The 25,152-nt window shown below is 38.5% G+C and overlaps 1 protein-coding gene and 1 pseudogene across 6 annotated transcripts in view; one reads left to right on the forward strand and one right to left on the reverse strand.

The window, feature by feature from the left end:
• MAP3K3 (mitogen-activated protein kinase kinase kinase 3) overlaps positions 1-25,152 on the forward strand; it is a 71,147-nt gene that overhangs the window by 21,361 nt on the left and 24,634 nt on the right. For all 5 annotated transcript variants that reach the window (XM_081271124.1, XM_081271125.1, XM_081271127.1 and 2 more), the window contains 4 exons: positions 2,682-2,722; positions 9,098-9,197; positions 13,464-13,577; positions 19,065-19,185. In XM_081271124.1, coding sequence (XP_081127250.1) covers positions 2,682-2,722; positions 9,098-9,197; positions 13,464-13,577; positions 19,065-19,185 — 376 coding nt within the window. The remainder of the gene's footprint in view (positions 1-2,681; positions 2,723-9,097; positions 9,198-13,463; positions 13,578-19,064; positions 19,186-25,152) is intronic.
• LOC308636069 (interleukin-6-like) lies at positions 24,159-24,782 on the reverse strand (annotated as a pseudogene). The gene has a single exon. The product of its transcript is annotated as an interleukin-6-like (transcript).

The following is a 25,152-nucleotide window of genomic DNA, read 5'->3' on the forward strand; positions in this document are numbered from 1 at the left end:
TTTGTTTGTTTGTTCTTATTTTTGTAGTAGTAGGAACTGAACCCAGGGACACTCTCTCACTGAGCTACACCCACATCCCTTTAGTTTGAGACAGGATCTCACCAAATTGCTCAGGCTGGCCTCAAATTTGCAGTTTTTTTGCCTCAGCCTCCCGAGTTGCTAGGATTATGGACATGTGCCACTATACCTAGCTCAGGGCTATATCACATTACAGGCCTTGTCCCTCAAGGGAGCCTTGCTGTCTACTTTTTAGTACATGTACTTTCCAGGAATACTGAGCTATTTGAGCCTCACTTTCCTTGTGTTTAAAATAACGGACTAGAGGATGGTATTCTTATATTCTAATTTAGTGATATAGTCTGGGTATCCTCTGGGAGGTTCCTAAGACTATTTCAGGGTCAAAACTTTTTAAATACTAGATGTTACTTGCTCTTTTCACCCTCATTCTCTTAAGAATATACAGTGCAGTTTTCCAGAGTAGCCATATATGTCATTGCAACAGAGTGAAAACAAAAACAAACATGAGAATCCAGCTGTCTTAGGTAAGGCATTAAAGAGATTTGCATTTTCTCAGTATATTTTTTTGGAAAATACTATTTTTTAAGTAAAAATCTATATTAAGTATTAATATAAATATTATATTTAACAAAAGGTCTATATTTTTATTTTATTTTATTTTATTATTTTTTTTAATATTTACTTTTTAGTTTTCGGCGGACACATCTTTGTTGGTATGTGGTGCTGAGGATCGAACCCGGGCCGCACGCATGCCAGGCGAGCGTGCTACCGCTTGAGCCACATCCCCAGCCCCTATATTTTTATTTTAATTGCTGTGTGTATGTGTGTTTGTGTGTGTGTGTGTATGTGTGTATGTGTATGTGTATGTGTATGGTACTGGGACTTAAACCCAGGGCCTCACACATGCCAGGCAAGCATTTTACCACTGAGCTACACCCCCAGTCTTAATTGCTATTTTTAAATGAATAAAAGAAATAAGATTAGGGCTGGGAATATGGCTCAGTTGGTTGAGTGCTTGCCTTGCATGCACTAGGCCCTGGGTTCTAATCCCCAGCACTACAAAAAATAAAATAAAATAAAATAAATTTTCTGAGCTTCTAATATGGTAAATGTCAATGGATATAATCCACAGAAACAAAAGTACTTTGGGGTCCTCAATAATTTTTAGGTGTAAATTAGAACCACTGTTTCAGTTGACCTAAAGCATTCTAGCCCCTAAAGGGAGAAAGAAGTTCTTTGTGTACTCTCCTACCTTTCAAGCCTGCTCCTTTTCTGTCATCTTTGATTACTAATTATTCTTCATCTTTTTAAATTTATTTTTATGGGTGCATTATAATTATACATAATATTGGGATTTGTTGTTGCATATTCATACATGCACATGATGTCTGTCTGTCTTTAGATACTCTGAAGTCCTATTTTTCCCTCCCAAGCCACAATCTATTAATTTGTCTTGCCCATATAATTTTTATTCATTGAGCTTGAATTCTTTCTCTCCTTCATTTGTTATTTGATGGTTTCCTGATGATCATACTTTCCTTTTCTTCTTTCATTTTTTTCCTTCTGTAATATCTTATCCCCGGCCCCCCTTTTTTTTAGTTGTAGATGGACACAGTACCTTTACTTTATTTATTCACGTATGGTGCTAAGGATCAAACCTAATGACTTACATGTGCTAGGCAAGCACTCTACCACTGAGCCCCAGCCCCAGCCCCAGCCCCACCTTTTCTGTCATTTTTAAAATGCCTTCTGCACTATCTCTTTCTTGATTTATTCTTTAACATTTTCACACTTATACTTTTCCCTATTTCTGACATTTACACTCAGTTCTGTTCTTCAATCCACTCATCCATTTAGCAAATATTATTAAGTACAAATATTATATGCTACTCCCTTTGTTGGGCACTGGGGATTCAGAAACAAGATAAATGTGATCCTTGCCCTCCCAGAGTTCACATGCTATCCAGCATAGTTACTTCAGATAGATCTGGGGACAGTTTCTAGGGTAATTTGTGTAGGGTCTTACTTTACTCCCACTAGGTTAGCCTTGGTAGAATCATGTGAAATCCATGATAGTAGTAACAATAGCAGCAGCAGATACAAAAACCATTTGTCACATGTCTATTACTTGTCAGTTATTTTACTAACATTATCTCATCTAATTCTCAAAGCAACTCTGCAAGATGTGTTTAGCCCTATTCTACAGATAGAAAAACTAAAACTCACAGAGGATAAGTAACTTACCTAAAGTCTATATCTAGAAAGATCGGCATCTAGATTTCTTTTCTATTTAGTTGCATCAGCCAAGCAGTAAAGGTATCTTGGTCAGGAGGTGATTTGGTAGGAGAAATTCCAGAGCCACTTGTAGAAATAGTGTATGAACCTAGAAAGTTGCTGTTTCAGAGCATGGCAGTTAAGCTGGAACAGCTACCTAGGAATTTTATCCCAAGAGCTTTATTGCCCCTGAGGTTAGTACTGGAAGTTGTAACTCATTGGAAAGGAATGCCTTTCTGGGTAGAGAAATTGGACCAGGAGCCATCAGGTGTTTGCTTAATGGTGATGTTTGCTTAATGTTGCCAAGGACTGCCCAAGGCTTACCTGGGAATGTCTAGAGGAACACAAGTCAGAGACTGCTCTAACCTATCTATCATTCCTTTTGACAGAGTGATGTCAGAATCAAATTTGAGCACAACGGGGAGAGACGGTAAGTTGCCTTCCGATTGATGATTGTGTTCATGTGTATGTAAGCTATCAGTATTGACTTTGGGAAGCAATACCCTATCATGTTCCCTGTGGGACCACTGGGCTGGAGCATGGGGTTGATTGGGCACGAAGGGGAAAGTTTCACTTATCAATTGAACTTTGTTTCTGATCTTAGAATTGGAATCCATTTCAATTGCTGATGTTCTGTTATATTCTGTTATTGTGAGGTTTGCCATTTTACTAGGGGAGGAAATGAGAATTCTGTTTCTACTCTAAGTCATGGCTTCCAGACAACTGGAACTTCCAGACAGCTGCCACCTGTAAGCATTAGAGGGAGGTCAGGATGGCCCTGTGACATGATGCCATCCCTATCTTCTGTAGAATTGTCCTGGCTTTGTCTATATTGGGGCCATTGAAAGTTGGGTGAATTGAAAGTTTCTTCATGATGTGTCTTTAGGTCATGTGAAGCTATACTAAATCCATCAGTTTTAAAAGATTTCAGATTCTTTAAGGGCACAGAAAGAGGGAAGGCTTTCTGTTTTTGTTTTTTTAAGTCTATTCTGAATCTTACCTCATTAGTGAAAATAATGTTACTCAACTCTTCTGTCTTCTCCATTGTCAATATTTTAGTAGTAGTAGTTGTTGTTGTCATTATTGTTATTATTTTGTGGGAAGCCAAGGTGGAAGCTCTCAGTGGAGAAAAAAATGTGACTCCACTTACTTTCTCAGGTTATTTAAGGAAAAACATTTTAAAAATATACAGAACTCTGGTTGAGCAATATTTGGAATCCTGTTATGTGTATGCATATGGTCCATGTGTACCTAAGTGTGTCTAAGGGCGCCTTTCAGTATTTATTTCCCACTCTTTCCCTCTCTTTCCCATTGCTATTCCTCTTTTTCCCCTTGTTTGAGCATCTGAAGAGGTGAAGAGCATGCCAATGAGATCTTCCTACTTTAAGAGGACCTTAGTACCTCTACACATCCTTCATTCTGGAAGTTGTCTGTAGCTGGTACCTTTCAACCCAATTTGACACTAAGTCCAGAGGAGATTGATGGCTGCAATTCTCCCTTAATAAGATCCAATCACAAGCCTGCAAGGTTGGCGGAGACTACCTGATAGAAACCTCCTAGAAAGTGTAGCCTATGGAGCCAGAGTCCTGTTCTCCCATGTGGATTTCAGGCCTGGAGGAAGGAAGGTCTTCTGAGATCGGTCCTCAGCTGCTCATTCTACATTCTTCCAAAAACAAGGAAGTTAAATTGCTACTTCATAGTTGCTGCTTTTCACACTTTCTGACCTGACTGGGTTTTGGAGGGATGGCCAAATTTGGTATAGCAGAGAATTTTCAGAAGTAGATATGAAATCAAAAGCTCAATTGTGTTGGAGCCTAATTATGCAGTTATGCTCTTCTGAATTCCCTGTTCCCAGAGTGGTGTGCAGTTACAGTGAACGGACTTACACTGAGAAAGTGTGTGTGTTTGGTTTCAAAGAAGCTGCCAAATTGAAACCACAAATATTTAAGGTGGTCAGGCAGGAATGGCCTTCTGAAGCCCCAAGTGGCAGAATGTTGGTATCAAGGTTTTGAAAACTGTATTCTCTTTTTATTGAGCTGACATTTCCCTGTTTGTGTACTATATGTAGAATCGAAGACTTTATAAAGAGCAAGGGGAAGCCAAGTTCAAGCTGCTCTTTGCCAGACAGCTCTAGTTGCATATATTTCATGTCAAGATTTTGTAGAGAAAGTTGTGGGTTTCTTTACTTTTTACAAGGAATATGGTAGGATCTTTCTAAATGTAGGCCCTTACAGAATTAGAATTTACAGAAAAGAGGAACAAAGTAGCAACTTTTCCCATTCATTCCTGTCAGGTATCCAGGTTGGTCATTGCACTTTCCCTTTGTTTTAGAAGGGTGGGGACCAGACTCCTGACCCTCCTCCCTCTTTGCCCCAGAGGCAGAAAAGGAGGAGTCTTTCCCTTTGAAAACCTCAGTGGCAGATAACATGGGGTTTGTTTTTGGGATATAGATTCCTGGTTGAAGCACAGGCCTAAAAATGCCTACTAGTGCATGCCATGGCAGCAGCTTGGGCCTTACCAAATCTTAAAAAGTTCTGGTTTCTGGTGGTTTTGATTTGCATTTCTCTGACTGCTAGAGATGGTGAGAATTTTTTCATGTACTTGTTGATTGATTGTATGTCCTCCTCTGAGAAGTGTCTGTTCAGGTCCTTGGCCCATTTGTTGATTGGGTTATTTGTTATCTTATTGTCTAATTTTTTGAGTTCTTTGTATACTCTGGATATTAGGGCTCTATCTGAAGTGTGAGGAGTAAAAATTTGTTCCCAGGATGTAGGCTCCCTATTTACCTCTCTTATTGTTTCTCTTGCTGAGAAAAAACTTTTTAGTTTAAGTAAGTCCCATTTGTTGATTCTTGTTATTAACTCTTGTGCTATGGGTGTCCTATTAAGGAATTTGGAGCCCGACCCCACAATATGTAGATCGGAGCCAACTTTTTCTTCTATCAGACGCAGAGTCTCTGATTTGATATCAAGCTCCTTGATCCATTTTGAGTTAACTTTTGTGCATGGCGAGAGAAAGGGATTCAGTTTCATTTTGTTGCATATGGATTTCCAGTTTTCCCAACACCATTTGTTGAAGATGCTATCCTTCCTCCATTGCATGCTTTTAGCCCCTTTATCAAATATAAGATAGTTGTAACTTTGTGGATTAGTCTCTGTGTCCTCTATTCTATACCATTGCTACAGGGATACTGCCACATCGATGTTCATAGCAGCACAATTCACAATAGCTAGACTGTGGAACCAACCCAGATGCCCTTCAATAGATGAATGGATAAAAAAAATGTGGCATCTATACACAATGGAGTCCTATGCAGCAATAAAAAATGACAAAATCATATAATTTGCAGGGAAATGGATGGCACTAGAGCAGATTATGCTTAGTGAAGCTAGCCAATCCCTAAAAAACAAATACCAAATGTCTTCTTTGATATAATGAGAGCAACTATGAACAGAGCAGGGAGGAAGAGCAGGAAGAAAAGATTAACATTAAACAGAGACATGAGATGGGAGGGAAAGGGAGAGAAAAGGGAAATTGCGTGGAAATGAAGGGAGACCCTCATTGCTATACAAAATTACATATAAGAGGTTGTGAGGGGAATGGGAAAATAAACAAGGAGAGAAATGAATTACAGTAGATGGGGTAGAGAGAGAAGATGGGAGGGGAGGGGAGGGGGGATAGTAGGGGATAGGAAAGGTAGCAGAATACAACAATTACTAATAGGGCATTATGTAAAATTGTGGATGTGTAACCGACGTGATTCTGCAATCTGCATTTGGGGTAAAATTGGGGGTTCATAACCCACTTCAATCTAATGTATGAAATATGACATGTCAAGAGCTTTGTAATGTTGTGAACAACCAATAAAAAAAAAAAAGAATAAAACAGAGAGTGCTTAAAAAAAAAAAAAAAGTTCTGGTTTCTGAACTTGACCAGACTGTGGGCAGCTTTTAAGGGTTTTTAATTGCTCATTTCCAGACCAGGATTAGGAAGATTTAATCTCTGATCCTTTTCTAGTACTGTGCTATGGATATCTAAGTGGCCTTCTGGCATTTTTATACAGAAAGGCTAGCCCCTTTTGACTTATTGCTGAGACCCTGATGAGATGAATACGATTTGATATTAGGAATGACAAGAAAACCATTCTTTCCAAAGGCTACGTAAAACTCCTCTAAGATAACATATCTAGCTAGCATCTAGATAGTACCTAATACTGCTTGGTACAGTTGATGGGGGGAGGTACAAATGGATTTTTCCCAGTGAAGACAAATGAATATAGTTGGCAATATAACTTCCAAAAGAAAAATTATGGGGAAAGTATCTTCCTAAAGGGTAGGTTATGATGTACAGTAATATCCTATCAGAGTTGTCCAGTAGAACTTTCTGCTATAATGGAAATGTTCTGTATCTGTGCTGTCCAATATACTGGCTACTAGACATGTGTGGCTAGTGAGACTGACAAACCAATTTTAATTTTAATTCAAATACTTTAAATTTGAAGCTGGGTGCGGTGGCACATGCCTATAATCCTAGCAGCTCAGGAGACTGAGGCAGGAGAATTGCAAGTTTAAAGCCAGCCTCAGCAACTTAGTGAGACCCAGTCTCAAAATAAAATATAAAATGGGCTGGGGATGTGGTTCAGAAGTTAAGCACCTCTGGATTCAGAAGTTAAGCACCTGGTACCCCCCTAATTAATTAATTAAAGTAGCCACACATGGCTAATGACTGACATATTGAATAACAATTCTAGATGAAGGTTTTTTGTACTGCTCCTTGGAGCCAGTATAGTACAGAGGAACATTAAAGAAATTTTATCTGGTCATATTCTATTAAACCCAGTGGCTTAGATCCATCTTTCCTGTGGCTGATTGCTTCTTCCTCTGGTTATACCACTTCCCACTCTGGGTGAGCAGGGAAGATATGAAAGAGCCACATACTTCTTCCTGTCAGCATAGAGGATGGCAAAAAATGTAGAGTCTGTAACTGAGCCCTGCAGCTCTACCCCTAGTGTAATTTTTGTCCTGAATAAGTGTACTGAGAGATTTTACCAATTACATGGAATATCTTTTCATGTGTGCATTAGCCATTCATAACTCTTCTGTAAATTCTTTTTCTATTTTTTGTCTTTTTGATTCTTTGTTAAGTATTTTCTCTAAGTTCAATATTTGTTGTTTTTTTAACAAAAAACAAAAAATTTTTGGTTTATTTTGCCATTGCAAGTTTAAATTTTCGTCTTCAAGTCTGCCTTCTTCCTTGTTTTCTGTATTTTATGTTACACTTAGGAAGACCTTCCCCACTCTTAAGAATTTTATTTATTTATTTATTTATTTATAGTTGTTGATAGACCTTTATTTTATTTATTTATATGCAATGCTGAGAATTGAACCCAGTGCCTCACACATGCCAGGCAAGTGCGCTACTGCTGAGCCATAGCTCCAGCCCCTAAGAATTTTTTTTTGAGATGGAGTCTCACCATATTGCTTAGGCTGGTCTTGAACTGTTGGACCTAAGTTATCTGTGACCCTCCTGCCTCAGCTTTCTGAATACCTGGAACTATAGATGAGTGTTGCTGCACCTGGCCGAGATTTTACTTTTTAGTCCAATATTTTCAGGTGTCGGGGGGGGGGGGGAGAAATTAATTCTGATGTTCTCTTCTGTTTAATTTTTCTCTTTGCCTATTTCAGTTAGTTTAGAACCTTGTTGGGTTGGACCTATTGGATATCAAAAATGATTGACTGATAGCAGCCCTGTATAATTTAGCCTAATACATTGATTAAAACATTTTACCCTGAAAATATCAAACATACACAAAAGTTGATAGACTATTATACTGAACCCCCATGGTCCTGTCATCCAGCTATAACGTTACCAATATTTTGCCAATATCGTTTCATCTCTCCTACTTTTTAATTTTGCTGGACTATTTAATAACAAACCATATTTTAGTACTTCTTTACTGAAGTTTTTACTCTATTTTATGTTTATAGAACTTGTTGTTTGTACTGACCTAATGAATCTCCCTAGAAAAGCTTCAGTATCAACACTACTTTCATGCCCAGATAGGACACTGGTTAAGATACTGGCATATCAAAAACTTAAGGTAATTTTTATAATTCCATGGTAGGAAATCCTAATTCTGAAAGTAGTCAGTATTGAGATTTCTGTGCCATCTCAAAAATGAACAATGGAAAAGATCTTTCACTTCTTAAGAGTTGAGTCCCTTAGGATTTAAGATCATGTTTTCAGACCTGGTGGTTTGATCTCTGAGTTTTTTTTTTTTTTTTTTTTTAAGAGAGAGAGGGGAGAGAGAGAGAATTTTTTAATATTTATTTTTAAGTTTTCGGTGGGCACACCATCTTTATTTTTATTTTATGCGGTGCTGAGGATCGAACCCAGCGCCCCGCGCATGCCAGGCAAGTGCGTTACTGCTTGAGCCACATCCCCAGCCCTGATCTCTGAGTTCTTTTAGCTTATTTCCTAACAAGAGTATTTAGAATATAGTTCTCAGGCCCAGTGGCCTGCTGTGATGCTGTCATTGGGAGAAAGGTGCAAGCTAAAGTAGTAGAAGGAAAAACTGAGATTGAGCAAAGGTTGCAAGAGCTATTGTCAGATTTGAGAGATGTTTAGGTGAAGGGTGAAAAGGGAAAGATAAATAAGAAAATAAAAGGAAACAATAGAAAAAAAGCAAACTCAGTGAAAGAAAAAAGAGAATCCTATGTTGAGAAGAAAGGGAAAATATGTTCAGGTCATTCTAAAACCTACATTGTAAATATATAGTTAAATCAACCTGCCTGTTCCTTTTCAGAATTATAGCATTCAGCCGGCCTGTGAGGTATGAAGATGTGGAGCACAAGGTGACAACAGTATTTGGCCAACCTCTTGATCTACATTACATGAACAATGAGGTAAGAGAGATGAATCGTGCAGGGACAGGAGAAATAACTGCTTAAAGAAATTTAAAAAAAAAAAAAAAGGAAGAGATGCCTACTTTTCTTTCTTTCTTTCTTTCTTTTTTTTTTTAAGAGAGAGAGAGAATTTTTTTAATATTTATTTTTCAATTTTCGGTGGACACAACATCTTTGTTGGTATGTGGTGCTGAGGATCGAACCCAGGCCGCATGCATGCCAGGCAAGCGCGCTACGGCTTGAGCCACATCCCCAGCCCCCCTACTTTTATTTCTTAATGCTTTACTGGGCTGAGCATTTTTTTACATTTTTTAGTTTGTTCCTCTAATATCATCTGCAGATTCTCATTTTCTGGAGCCCCTTTTCTTAATTCTAACAACTCTGGGATTTCTGGTTTTTTTTTTTAATACGTGAGAGATAACATAGTTATTTCCATTCCCCCCTACTCATTCAGTGTAGGTAGATCTAATATTTCATGGTGGAACCAGGTATGATACCAGGGCCAGAACTTATTCTGTCTCCTTTACATTTTATAGGTGTATCTTTCTTTTCAGCACAGACTTATCAAAAAATAGAGTATTAACTGAGCACAGTGACACACATCTATAATTCCAATGATGGGAAGCTGAGACAGGAGGATCGCAAGTTCAAAACCAGCCTCAGCAACTAAGACCTTTTCTCAGAATAAAAGGGCTAGGGATGTAGCTTGGAAGTTAAGTGTCCCTGGGTTCAATATCCAGTATCCCAAAATAAAAGAATTCCAGATGTAGAGTTGGGGATGTCACACAGTGGAAGAATGTTTGTGTAGCATGTACAAGGCACTGAATTCAATTTCTAGTACTGGAAAAAAAATACAAGTCCCTAAAAAAAATACCTCATGTTCCCAAATGTCCCTAAATCTATTTTGAAACTCTTTCGCCAGTTAACAACTGTTTAGAATATTGAGCATTCCCTATTTTAAATGTTTGTATAGATGTTAATTTAAAGCCAAATCTAGATAATTATTTTAGATCATGCATCTAAACTATTTTTTGCTGTTCATACTTTACTAATGTCAATGATCAGGAGTTGACCAATTTATATTTTGTTAATTTAAAATTCCTTGTTTTGGTTGTACTATTGGCCTACATTGGCAAGCCCCTATGTGAAAGAGATGGAGTTAGAAAATGGGTCCATCTGGCTATAAGCCTGTGCTTATTCCATTTCAACACAGCTTTAATGCTGCATTCAGGGTGGAAACCTGAGTTACCAGAGTTGAGATTTATTATAAGCAAGTGAGGATTTTCTCTGGCAGTCTAAGGACCACCAGCAGTGGGTATACATTGCATAAGACAATAAATAAAGAAATCTTTTTTGTTCTTCAAAAAAATAAATAAATAAAATTCATTTTCTTTCTTTTGTTTTGCTCCTAAACTCTACCCTGTCAGGATTTGAGAATCCCAAGTGAAAAACTCATTGAGGTTTTATTTAATTTATATATATAAGGGGCTGGGGTTGTGGCTCAATGGTAGAGCTCTCGCCTAGCACGGGCAGAGCCCTGGGTTCGATCCCTGGCACCCCACATAAAAATAAATAAATAAAATCAAGGTATTGTGTCCAACTACAACTAAAAATTAAATATTAAAAAAATTTATATATACATCATATACATATATATTATATATATCGCCCCCACCCCGTTACTGGGGCTTGAACCCAGGTATTCTTTCTTTCTTTTTTTTCTTTTTAATTTTTTAGTTGGAGATGGACACAATACCTTGATTTTATTTATTTATTTATTACCAGTGAGCTATACCCGCAGCTCCTTAAAAAAAACAAAAACTTTTTTTTAGCTGTAGATGGACACATACCTTTATTTTATTTATTTATGTTTTGCTGATGATCGAACCTACTGCCTTGCATATACTAGGCAAGCGCTCTACCACTGAGCTACAGCCCAGCCCATCTTTTTCTTAGTAGATTGAAATTATGTGTCATCATGGTTTAGATTTGCTTTATACTAATGACTACTAATGTTGAGCATCTTTTCATGTGTGTTGGGCCATTTGTTTATCTTGGGACATATATCTGCTCAACTTCTTTGCCCATTTAAAAAAATTGATTGTTGTTTTATTGTTGAATTTTAAGAGTTCTTTGTGTATTCTGTGTACCAAACTCTTATGTATTTGTAAAATTATAGCTGTTTTGAAAGTTAACACCTATTCCAATGATCTTTTTATACTGTCTGCAAACAGTTCTTATTTATTCCTATCTTGACTATCCCCCAGGAAGGAATTATTTTGCAGTATGATAGATTTGCAAAACATTCTTCCATTCTATGAGTAGTTTTGAAATTTTTATTTAAATTCTATTCTTGCAGTTGAGTACACCTATAATCCCAGCTACTCTGGAATCTGGGGCAGGAAGATCACAAGTTCAAGGACAGCTTGCCAATTTTGTGAGACCCTGTCTCAAAATAAAAATAGAAAAGGGCTGGGGATGCTCAGTACACTCACATACACTGTTCTTACTATTTGTTTTTCCCAGTTTAGGATTTGGGGTTCTGTCATCTATCTGTATTTTAAATTGGAAAATGAATAAATTAAATGGACTTTGCTTGATTTTGTTTTTACGACATGTGTAAGATCTGGCATTTGCTAGTCCTGGGCAAAGCATATTTTTGCATCTAAGTATTCAATGCCCTCTGCATTTAACAGTGAGTGAGACTTATCTGTATCCTTAAAACCTTCCCTTTAATACTTCAATGGAATGAAAAGAGAGTAGGTAGTTTTCAGGTTGTAGTCACTGAATTTGCCTTTAAACATTAAGATATTAAACATTCAGATTAAATTTGTGCTCTTATTTTTTAAATTTTTTTTAGTTGCAGTCAGACACAATACCTTTATTTTATTTATTTCTATGTGGTGCTGAGGATCAAACTCAGCACCTCTCACATGCTAGGTGAGCGCTCTACCACTGAGCCACAACCTCAGCTCTTGTGCTCTTATTTTAATGAATTGTCATTCTCTTCCATTCCCCCCATCCTCCTTATACCTTTCTCTTCCTGCTTGTTCTGTTTTTGTCAGCACAATGGGAGATAGGGTGGGACATGACTCAACTGCTTACTTTGGGTAAAAATATGGGACCTTTAACTGTTTAGGATTTGATGCTTTGGAATAAAGGGTATTTTTAGAGAGGACGCTCTTCTCAGAAAATATCTCAAAAAAAGTACTGAGTCTGAGCATGGTGGCACACGCCTGTAATTCCAGCAGCTTGGGAGGCTGAGGCAGGAGGATTACAAGTTCAAAGCCAGCCTCAGTCACTTAGCAAGGCCCTAAACGGCTTAGTGAGACTAATCTCTAAATAAAATATGAAAAAATGAACTGGGGATGTGGCTCAGTGGTTAAGTGCCACTGGGTTCAATCCCCAATACCAAAAAAAAAAAAAAAAAAGAAAAAGTACTAAGATGTGCTACAGCATGGATGAACTTAGAAACATTAAGCTAAGTGAAAGAAGATAGATGTAAATGATTGCAAATCTTTGAGTTGAATTGAATATGTATAAATTGCATGATTCCATTTAAATTAAATGTCCAGAAAATCTATAGACACAGAAAGTAGATTAGTAGCTGCCTGGAGCTGGAGGTGGGAAGGGGGAGTGACTGTAAATGGATACAAGAAATATTTTGGTGTGATAGCAATCTTTTAAAATTTAATTGTGGGCTGGGGTTGTGGCTCAGTGGTAGAGCACTTGCCTAGCATGTGTGAGGCACTGGGTTTGATTCTCAGCACCACATATAAAAAAATAGACAAATAAAGGTCTATCAATAACAAATAAAAATATATATATAAAAATTTAATTGTGGTACCAGTTGTGGTGGTGCATACCTGTAATCCCAGCAACTGGGGAGGTTAAGGCAGGAGAATTGCAAGTTCAAAGCCAGTCTTAGCAATTTTGTGACACCCTGTCTCAAAATAAAAAATAAAAAGGCCTGGGTATGCATCTCTCAATGGTAAAGTGCCCCTGGGTTCTATCCCTAGAACCCCTGCTCTGGGGAAAAAAAATAATTATGGTAATGGTTGCACAACTCTGAAAAGTTACTAAAAAATATTGAATTGTATACTTGAAGGAAAAAAATTACGATTTCATGTAGATCTTTTAAGACCCATAGTATCCAATGAGATTGTTTTTTTTCTCCAAACTTATTTTTAATTTTTATGTTTGCAAATTAAACATTGAAATAGAGTTATATTTTATGATTTAATTTTTCTGTGTCCCATGTCACAGCTCTCCATCCTGCTGAAAAACCAAGATGATCTTGATAAAGCAATTGACATTTTGGATAGAAGCTCAAGTATGAAAAGCCTTAGGATATTGTTGCTGTCCCAGGACAGAAACCATGTAAGTAGCCTGTGTTATGGGCCAGCAACTGAAGACAAAGCTTACATTCCTTCAGGCTTACCTTGTTGCTTGACAGAATCTTGTATTCCATGGCCTCTGCCAAAGTATGGGCATAAGCACAGGCCAGCCCACTATTGTTGGTGGCCAGCAAACCTTCTGTGTTTGATTTCATAGAGAGCCAGATTCAGTTTCAAATTTACAACTAATGGTAATTTAGCTAATAGGGTGGGAGGAAGGAAAACACTTTATGATAAAGGAGAAAATTATTTTCTCTATATTTGTTTTCAATTAGATTTTGCCCCTTCCACAAGAGAGTTGATTAGTGTAGAGGTGATGTTTAGTAAAGGCTCTCAAGGACTTGAGACTATCATATCTTGTGAATCCAACTCCCACAGCTCAGCAGTCTGGCCTCTCCCTTGAGACACATGTAGGAAACAAATTTTCCATCTGTGCAATAGAAAAAAAGGCCATGGGCTGGAGGGCTTCTTGTAACTTGCCAGCTGCTGCCCTACCAAGTGGCAGGCAATCTATAGGGGCTATCAGAAATGGGGAATTACACCATACACTTTTTTTCTGCTGAATTGTCTGAGAGCCTACATTTCATGAGAACACTTGCAGTTAGAATTTGTCTTCTTCACTAATTCCTCTGCCAGATTTCTTCAGATGTGTGTTCCTGAAAGTTTCTTGGCTCACTTTCCTTTCCTTACACTTGAAGATATGCAACTGTGGACAACTGACACGGCTGCATGAGAACTATGAATGTACTATAGCAGGGTAGAGTTTAAGTGGAATGGTACTCATGACCATCTACTTTCTGAAGAGACTTGTGTAATAGGATGTCTTATTGATTAGGAGGAGACCCAAGAGAATGGGTATGTCCCTGTGCATAAGGAAAGTTCTTTTTTATCCCCAATGTATCTTTTTTTTCTGAATATGTTTTGGGAAAGTATCATTTCATGTTATTATATTTCATTTCTCTGTTCAAGTTACCTCCTCCATATAGCCCTTCTTTATTGCCTATCATGTAAAATCTGAATTTAGTTTAACATCCAGGGTTCAACACTGAATGTCTCTGCTTTTATCTCCCCAGTCTTATCTACCTACATTCTTCATCATACTACAGAGCCCACCATCCTTCCTTTCACCTCTTTGCCAGTTTATTGCTATCATCTTTTATTTTAGGATCCACTTTGATTTACCTGCTATCATGTAGTCAGCATTTCTGACTGAGGCCATTTTGATTATTCTTAATTCCTTTAGTCATTGGATATAATTTGTACACTGGTCTGTAGGTTGTTCAGTTGTTGCCATCTAGTTGTTGCACAGTTGTAAGTTTTGCCCTACAAGATTATAACTCCCCAAGAACAGGAACTATATCATTGTTTTGGAGCCCTTCCCCACCTGTTCACTAAATAAAATGTTAGTGCTTCTTGAATTGTTAGCAAGAGTTAAGCAGAGATCATTTTTAGCAAAATCCTTCCTTACAAAAGAAACTAGAATTGAAGTGTTGTTGAATGATTGCTTGACTGAGGGCTAGCACTCCTGATTGTGATTGTGATCCTCTGATCTCCTAATAAGAAGTCATAAAAACTGGTTCTTTATATCAGCATTCCTGTCACTAAGGGGGTGCACATGGTTTCAGACATTGCCACAACACTCAGAGGTGTTTGAAAGATTTAGTCCAAGTGACTTGGGAACTGAAGCAGGAAGATTGCAAGTTTGAGGCCAGCCTGGTTTACTTAGCAAGAACTTGTTTTAAAATTAAAAGGACTGGAGTTGTAGCCTAGTGGTAAAGTGCCCTGGGTTCAAGCCCCAGTATGGATAAAATGACAACAATAACAACAAAAATTAGTTATTTAATTAAATTATGGTATATCTATTAAAGAGAAGTATGTATGCTTATAAATTACAATTATGAAATTATATATTAGCATAGAAAAATGTTTGTGATTTAAGTGAAAAAATAAGTTAGAAAATTGAATGACTACCATGAAAACATTAACATAAATACATATACATATGGCCAAAACCTGAAGAGGCATATGCAAAAATAAATAAAAATAATAAATGTGTTATGGTGATTTTAAACTTTATAAAACTTATATTGAATTTATTTTTAAATTTTTTTTTTAGTTCTAGATGAACACAATACCTTTATTTATCTATTTTTTATGTGGTGCTGAGGATGGAACCCAGTGCCTCTCACATGTTAGGCAAGTGCTATACCACTGAGCTACAACCCCAGCCCCTATATTGAATTTATTATGATTTCTGAAAACAAGGTCCTTAGAAAAAGAGGCATTGATGTGGCATTTGTCTTTTTGTTGTTGTTGTTGTTACTGGGTATTGCACCCAGGAGCACTTTACCACTGAGCTATACTCCTAGCCCTTTTTATTGTTTTAGTTTGAGATAGATCTTAAAATTACTGTAGTCCTTGGAAAATCTTGCCTGTGCCTCTCTATAGCTGGATATCATTAGTAGTCAGAAAGTATGATGTTACCTATGAGGAAAGCTTGTAAGATAATACATCATTTTATTCCCCACATCTCAGAAGATAACTGACTAGAAAAAGTCCTAGAGAAGACAGAAAGGGGTTGGGATCACTTTTTTATGTGAAAAGTTAAAAAGCTTGAAACTATTTGGTTAGAAAGACAGTCTAAGCATGAATATAATCTAAAACATCAAAGCGTTTAAGAATATAGATAATGAACACACAGATTTATTCACCTAGGCTCAATTTGGTTGAATGTGCCTGGAATACTGGCAGAACTTGTATAATAGTTGGTAAACATGGCTTTGTATTCTGAAATTATGTAATTTCAAAATGGATTTTTTTTTTTTTTTTTGAGATAGGGTCTCGATAAGTTGCTTAGAACCTTGCTAAGTTGCTGAGGCTGGCCTCAAACTTGTGATCCTCCTGCCTCAGCCTCATGAGCAGAACTAAACCATTAAAGCAGGATGCTATGGATAAGATCCTGTGTGCCATTCCTTACCTTATATTTTCATGCACCAAACTAAAGCAACCTCTCTCCCTCCTGTTTTCCCTCTGCTTAGTTGAATCTACTTGTTCTTTTGTGTCTTATCTCCAAATCTTTTATTGAAATCATTCATGCATCAACTTTTATAACTTACTTTTCTGCTTATCTCCTATCTTCCATTCACTTCATCTTGATGCATCTAGTTTCTTAGTAACTTTTCATATTATTTGTGTCATACTGCTTCCCATAGAGTCCTTCAGTGAAATTTTCATGGAATGATCAAATACCACCTTCTAGCTGCCGTGTTTAGAATGTTCTGTTAGTTACACATGTCACACCTGTGGCTCCTATCACCCTATGACAGTCCCCTGTCATTTTTTTGGTATTGTCCCACCTTCTTCCTTTCTCTTTCCTATTTCTGAATCTTGTTCAAGTTTCTGTAATTCTTTGCAACAACTTCATTTTTGTTTACCATGTCATATTCCTTATTTCTTAAATCAAGGTTTTCAAAACTTGGCTGACTATTATAATCACCTGGAGACATTTAAAAATTATCAGTGCTTGAGCCCCATCCCTAGAGGTTCTTTTGTAGTCGGTCTGAGACATCGTAAATTCCACAGGCAATTCTAATGGGCAGCTAGAGGTGAGTAGCATTATCTGATATTGAAGCAAGCCTCAGCTCCTGAAACCTCACGACTAATAGTGTGGTCTGTGGACAGCAGCATCAGCATCACCTGGAAGGTCATTAGAAATATAGAGTCTGAGCCCTACCACAGACCTACCTACTCAAATCAGAATCTGCACTTTAACAAGGTTCCACCGTTTGTACATATATGTATTAGAGTATGACTATGAAACCTTCACCCAGTCCCTTCACCTGCTTTTCAGCCTGTTGCCAAATTTCAGCCTTTCCTTTCACAAATCTAAGCGTGGGCTGGCATGAACTTTCCTACCTCAACCTTTAAATTTTAAAACAGAAGGTTTAGTGTGGATGTTCTTTGGAACGTTTCAAATTTATACTACGAAGATTCAGTGAAGTCTCATAATGTGTAAAGTCCTTCACCCAAGCAGGTGCTCTGGGGGTGCTCATCATGCAGCTCTTCTTTTTCTGACTGCAGAGCTATGGCCCTCCTTTGCCCTTTACAAACCTGCTTTCCCCTGTGTTTGGATTTGATTGTTTTTACCTTTCTCTGGGCAGAACTATTGCACTTCAGAGGCTTCAGCAAGAATATTCACTTCCCTTTAGTTTAGACTTCCCCTTAGAGTAAGATAATTTGTTAAGACAGCCCTACATGTGATAAAGTCTTGCATAGGGAGACTATAGAGAAGGCTGTTTGGCAGCTGGACATGCCCCTGGGAGCGGGAAACCTTTTTTTCTGGGGAACAGGATATAGAGATTGTCTAGATCAGACTTTTTTTGTTTTGTTTTTTTTTTCCTTCTCCTATGGGTAGAGGACATAAGCAAGTAGAAACGTTGACCTAAATTGTTAATAAATCCTGAGCTCCCATTCAAACTTTCAATAGTGCTTTGCATATATTTGTAATTACACCCTGACATCTCTCACTCACTTCTGCTGTTCGGTTTTAAGCTTTCTCAGTGCAAAGCCCCCCATTATTGCTTTGATTTCTCTCTAGGGCTCCCTTGCTGACTTGACTGGGTTGGCACCTCATGGGGGTAGGTACAGGAAAGCTGCTGACCCTATTCTGAGGTCCTTGACCTCTAGCACAATGGTGCCTCCCATAGTTTTTCCTGGTTGAACGTGATCCTAAGATGATTTATGTGTAAACCTTGGTATTTTGAAGCAACCAAGATGTTTATACCTTAATTTTCAGGGAGTGGTTATGATTGGGGAAGGAGCATATTGAACTACTTTTTAAAGTATCGTTGTTAAGTATTTAGCGATGATAATTTTGTTGGGCAGGGAAGTTACCATCGTTCTCTTTTCTGACCCTCTCGCAGCAGGTGATTTGGCTGCTGAAATAATTTCCTGCAATTCTTCCAAAGCTCTCTAGAGAATTTTATGAGAGGGTATTTACAGCTCTCTCTTCTGTTTGGCAGATTTTTTTACAGGAATGCCTGTTATTCCTCCATGTCTGGGTCATTACCCATTAAACTGGGCACCAGATCTCATTGCTTATTTATCACTGAAGCTGTAATACTACATTTAACAAATAGTGAATTGTCAAAACAGATTGAGGGAAAACCAGGTAGCTCATTTGTTTTAAAAATATGAACATGGCTGGGTGTAGCAGCACACACCTGTAATCTCAGAGACTTAGGAGGCTGAGGCAGAAGGATCACAAGTTTGAAGCCAGCCTTAGCAACTTAGTGAGACCTTGTCTCAAAATAGAAATGAAAAAGAGTGCCCTTGGGTTCAGTCCCCAGTATTACCAATAAAAATGTATGAAGGTGGCTGTGAGAGCAGGGAATCCTAGAGAAAAGTCAGGGAGCCTTATAGGCCTGCCTGCTGAGAGATTTAGTTCAGCGGTTTTCCTCTTCTCTTACAGACCAGTTCTTCTCCCCACTCTGGGGTGTCCAGGCAGGTGCGGATCAAGGCTTCCCAGTCTGCAGGGGATATAAATACCGTCTACCAGCCCCCTGAGCCTAGAAGCAGGCACCTCTCTGTCAGTGAGTATCTCACTTCTTTATCCCCCTCCTCTCATTTATTTTATCGGCTCACACTTTAAAAATTCAACAAATATTTGGACAACCCCTGTGGGGTCCCCTCTCACCCTTCAGGAGCTTCTCTTCTCAGTTAAATAATTCCTACTCTTTTTAAAAAATATTTTGTTAGTAGTTAGTAGGCCTTTTTTTTTTTTTTAATGTGTTTCTGAGAATCAATCCTAGTGCCTCACACATGCTAGGCAAGTACTCTGCCACTGAGCCACAACCCTAGCTCAAAATCCTACTTTTTTACACTCAAAAAATAAAATAATTAAAAAAATTTAACAAATATTTATTAAATAGTCATCAAATATGTATCAGCTACTGCTCTGTGCCAAATAATCCTCTGTGCTTTTATTTATTTAAAATATATATATTTTTAGTTGTTGATAAAGCTTTATTTTATTTATTTATATGTGGTGCTGAGAATCGAACCTAGTGCAATGTGTGCTACCACTGAGCCCCAGCACCAGCCTCTCTGCTTTTATTTGGGGAGGAGAGATGGGAAATGACTAGAATGTTATCCTGATCCTTAAGGATCTAACAAATATAATGATATAATGATTTGATTAAATTTCTTTTAAATATCCCTGAGAAGGTGATCTCCTCAGACATCTGTTTGGAGACTCCAGTGGAGTCTACACTCATATTTGATAATTCTTTCTCCTAAAGGACCAGAGACTTATAAATTTAGGAGACAGGTCTGAGTTTGAGTTTTGACTTTCTGCTTATAAGTCCTGAAAAGTCCTTATACTTTAAGGAAGTTGCTGGCTAGAAGACTCTTGGAGAATCAAACTAAGTTGTCTGAGAAGGACAGAGTGTTAGCATATACAATTAGCTAACTACTGGAAAAGCTATTTGAAGCTGGTGCCAAATTTCCCTAGAAAAGAAGCCTAACTCAGGTCTGTGAATTATACCAAGTAACATAATGTCCCTCTGGATCCCCTTTCCCCAGAGTTTGATTGGAGAGTTCATTTACTGAATTGTGGAGTTGTATCAAGAGGGAGGGAAATCTTGCTGGACATGGGGCTCACACCTATAATCCCAGCAAATCTGGAGGTTGAGCAGGAGGATGGCAAGTTCAAGGTCAGTCTGGGCAATTTAATGAGATCCTCAAAATAAAAAACAATTTAGTTATATCTCAAAATAAAAAACAAGAAGGACTGGGGATATAGCTCAGTGGCAGAGCACTCCTGGGTTCAATACCTGGTACCATTAAAAAAAAAAAAGTGGGAAATCTGGCCTTATCAAATATTTGTGTTATATCTGTTGCCCTAATGTTGAGACCCTGTGCTACTAAGGAGCCAAATTTTCCCTTTTCCATATAAGCAGAATTGCATTAAACTGAACTACTCTGAAGATTCAGAGCTAAGCTTGGAGAGGTCTGAGCATTGGTCCTGCTACTAAATCTGTCTGTGAGTAATATGTCTCCTGAGGAAAGAGCAGGAAAAACTATGTTGCTGAGGCACTGATTTTGCCTCACTGAGTAATTTCTGGAACTCAAGCAAACACTGATAGTGTTTCCAAATGAATTTCAGATTTCTGTGGATAATTATAGATAATTGGTGGATATGTTTTCAGTATGTTGGTTGAGGAGAGCCACCAAGGAGAACCTATCCAGAGCATCCCTGGAATCTGGGTGCCCTGGAGCCTGGAAAACTGCCAGCTTGACTTCTTTTCCAGAGACCTTATAGAGATTAAAGGAATGGAGGGCAGCAGCATTGTTCTTTGTAGAACAATGAAGTATGACATGGGGTAGTAATTCAGTCTTCTCCCAAGCATGAGCCTGTGATTAATGTGTAGAGACAGGGGTTAAATGCTGAGCCATTTGGACCTTTTCTCCATGTTGCAGGGGACATGTATGGAAATTATTTTCCTGGCTAAGAATGCTGAGAATAAGATTTCTATATAGATCCTGTTTCTCTAGAAAATGGACAACACAGACTTACCCCACCTAGATTCTGGCTTCCTTCATTCAGCAAGCATTATGTACCAATTGGTGGGCTGGGTGAATGTGACAGTGGACCATGTACAAAGGCAATGGTAGTAGGAGCACAGAGGAGGAATCACTGATTCTGCCCAGGAGAGGAAGACTTTCACAGCAAAGGGAACATCTGGGCTTACACGCTGTATATAGAGATAGACATTCCAGGCAGGGGAAAGAGTACCTTCTAGGTGTGATCATAAAAGATTGTGGTGGGGGCTGGGGATGTGGCTCAAGCGGTAGCGCGCTCGTCTGGTGTGCGTGCGGCCCGGGTTCGAACCTCAGCACCACATACAAAGATGTTGTGTCCGCCAATAACTAAAAAATAAATATTAAAAAAAAATTAAAAAAAGATTGTGGTGGGCTTGAAGAACTCCAGGCACTTTGGAGCATGTGGAGTGGTGTAGATGCATCAAGAGAAGGGGGCAGAACCAAAAAATTGTAGAGAGGACTTCTAACTGGGATGACCTGGGAAATGCCTTCCGGGGAGGAGCTTTTTTAGCTAGATTTGAGAGATAATTGAGGATTTCCATAGAAAGATGAGCTGAGAGGGCTTTTAGACTGTGCCTGTGGAGAGCTCACAATCCTTCACATCCAGATGGGTTCATGCATTTGGAGAAAGGATGCCTGGGTTGCTTTCTGGTGGTGCCCTGATTGTACTTAGTTATGCTTCTTTTTTGTTTTTGTTTTGTGTGTATGAGGTATTGAGGTTTGAGCCAGGGTCTTATTTTTTTTTTAACAGAATGCCTTTATTTTGTTTATTTTCATGTGGTGCTGAGGATTGAATCCAGTGCCTCACACTTGCTAGGCAAGCGCTCTGCCACTGAGCTACAGCCTCAGCCCAAGTCTAGGGTCTTGCATATACTAGACAAGTCCTGTACTACTGAGCTGCACCTCCAATCCTTTTAATTTTGAGATAGGGTCTCACTAAATCGCCTAGACTGGCTAAAAACCTATGAACCTCCTAATTAGCTGTAATTATAGGCATGCACCACTGTGCCTGACATGCGCTTAGTTTTTTTTGGTAGTCAGTGGAAACTGCTGAAAATCTTCGTTCCTCATACCCTTCACCATTATAATCTTTATCACATTATTATCTTATTTCTGTCCTATTAAACTACATTTTTGTTCATTCATTACCAAAGTATCTGCTATGTGTCAAAAACATGAAAAACAAAAAAGACTTGGGCTTTGTTCCTGAAAACTGACATTTACTTGTTATGATGTGATGAATGTATAATTCCAATATGTGACCAGAAGATGCATAGTACTGTGTGTTTAGATGAGAGATAGAACCTGACCCTGGGGCCTGGAAAGGCTTATACTTCTACCTAAAGCACAAACAAAGGGTTCCAGGCAGAAGGTACTACACATGCAAAAGCCTGATGACTGGAGGGAGTGTAGACTAGAGAAAGGGAAAGAAGTCCTGATAGCTGGAGAGCTAGGAACAGAGGAAGGAGGCCAGAATTTGGCTGAAGAGAGAGGCAGACCCATGTGGACTGTGGTTAAGATGTTAACCCTTTTGTCTAAAGCAGTAAAAAAGGAGTCTTAAGGTGAGGAGGAATGGGTGGTGTTACATATTCAGATTTGTATTTTGATAAGATTGTGCTGGCTGTAGAGTGGAGAACAGATTGGGTCAAGAATGGACCCAAGGGAACCATACTAGGATAATGCAGTAGTCCAGGTAAAAGAAAACAGAAGCTTGCATTAGGCTGGTAATAGTAGTGGAGTAGAGGAACAGGAAGATTTGAGATTTCCAGAGGTAAAACATGGCATGTCAGTGGTTCTCAAAGTTTGGAATGAGAACCCTGGGAAGCCCTTGATACCCTTTCAGGAGATCTGTAAGGTCAGAATTACTTTCAGAATCATACTAAGACCTGATGCCAATTCTCTCACAAGTCAGCAGTGGAGTTTTCCAGAGGTTATGTGTCTGAGGTGATGTCATCCTTCTGATGACTAATGGAATATGTACTTGTGTATTGTGTTTTTAAAATTTCTGAGTTTGCAGGGTGTGGTAGCGCAGCCTGTAATCCCAGCTGGATCAAAAGTTCGAGGCCAGCCTGGGCAATTTAGTGAGACTCTATTTCTAAAATAAAATAAAAAGGGCTGGGGATGTAGCTCAGTGGTAGAGCATTTGCCTAGCATGAGTGTGGTTCTGGGTTCCATCCCTAGAACCACACACACCAAAGGAAAAAAAAAAACTCTGAGCTTTAATTTCTTTTTTGAAAATATTTATTTTTAGTGATAGGTGGACTCAATATTTTCATTTTATTTTTATGTGATGTGAGGAACAAACCTGGTACCTCATGCATGCTAGGGAAGCGCTGTGCCTCTGAGCCCCAGCCCCAGCCCCTGAGCTTTAATTTCTAATATGGTAAATATTTTCAGAGCCCCAACAAGGTCAACTGATGATACCTTGAAGTATGGTGCTTTGGCATGCTGAGTACTTTGAACTGAAGGACATTGGTAGGGCCTCAGAAGCAAAGTGTCTTTCTGACATTTGTTTGCTCTTCTTATATCTTGCTCCCCATTCTCCTCTACAGCAGGCTACAGAAATTGGAATTCTCTTTTCCCCAAGCACATTATGGAATTTGTTTTTTTAAAATCGTATAAATTAGCAATTTTATTGAGGTAAACTTATACATTCCAAGAAATGATCTGGCTCTGAAGCAGGATATTCAAATTGTCTAGACTTTTATATTATCATTTCAAAACCATTATATAAAATAATATTTCAAGTGGCACTTCATAAAATTATAAATATCAATCACATATAAATTAACTCAGATCTCATATTTAAATTATCAATAAATTAAAAATAATTAAAATAGTGTCCTAACACTCATATTGTCAGTTCTTCATAGAGAACAAAATAAGGTAGGTACCCAGTTGATAGGACATGTTTTCTGACCATAGGAAGGAATGCTCATGAACCAATAAGCTTAGATGCCCACTATGCTTTTCGAACAGCTCTCAGGGTGAACTGCAGGAAATCCTCAAAGTTGCTCAAGATGAGTTGCATGGTCATGACCTTCTGCCAATCATTCTGTGACTCCAGTTTTGCCAACAGGTTGATATTTGCAGTTGGGCTAGGGAAGACTATTTTACTGGGATCCTTCACCTCTTGTTTCAAGATCTCAATCAGGGCTTTGGAACTGAACTGCACATGTTCAGCTCTGTCCCTGTTCTTGCTTTCCTGAAACTTGTTCCGCATGTACCTCAGGTAGACCTGAAACTCCAGAAGCCCAGAGGTGATTCGCACAAGGCAGTTGTCCCGATTGTATCCAGTTTGGAAGCATCCATCTTTTTCAGTCATCTTTGGAAGGTTCAGATTGTTTTCGGACACTGCCACATGGCTCTTGATACAGGTCTCATCATTCTTGCACAGCTCTTTTCTCATTTTGAAGACTTCCTTGATGAGGTAGGAAATCTGTCCTGCGGTTTTTTCGGAAGAGGCACGTGTTGGTTTATTTCGAGTGACACTATTCTCTCCATCTTCTCCTTGAAGTTATGAGGCGGGGAAGGCAGTAGCCACCACTAGGAGCAGCCCCAAGGAGGCAATTGAGAAGAACTTCATGGCTGTTCCTGGAGGGCAGATGGAACTCTCTTTCTTTCCTGGTGGGCTCAAGAGCTGAATGTACATTATGGAAATTAACCCTTCTCCTTTATAACCAGCCATAAAACCTAAAACATTCCTTTTCCAGCATGTCTGTGTAAGAGCTGGTCTTGAAGAAATTCTCTGACCTATTTTATCTGATAGTAGATCAGAATACCCTCATTCCAGAAGAGGTGATGCCCTATACCACAAAGAGACACCAAGAAGCATCTGAACAGTCAGGGCTTTACTGGGTTTCCCTCCTCAGTCTGTTACCATTAGGTATACCCATTTTATCTAACCAAAGTTCTACACTGGGGTTTGCTGTCATTGATTCCTAAGTATAACAATA

Source organism: Spermophilus citellus, assembly GCF_964194105.1.
Source record: "Spermophilus citellus genome assembly, chromosome: 17".
Taxonomy (NCBI): domain Eukaryota; kingdom Metazoa; phylum Chordata; class Mammalia; order Rodentia; family Sciuridae; genus Spermophilus; species Spermophilus citellus.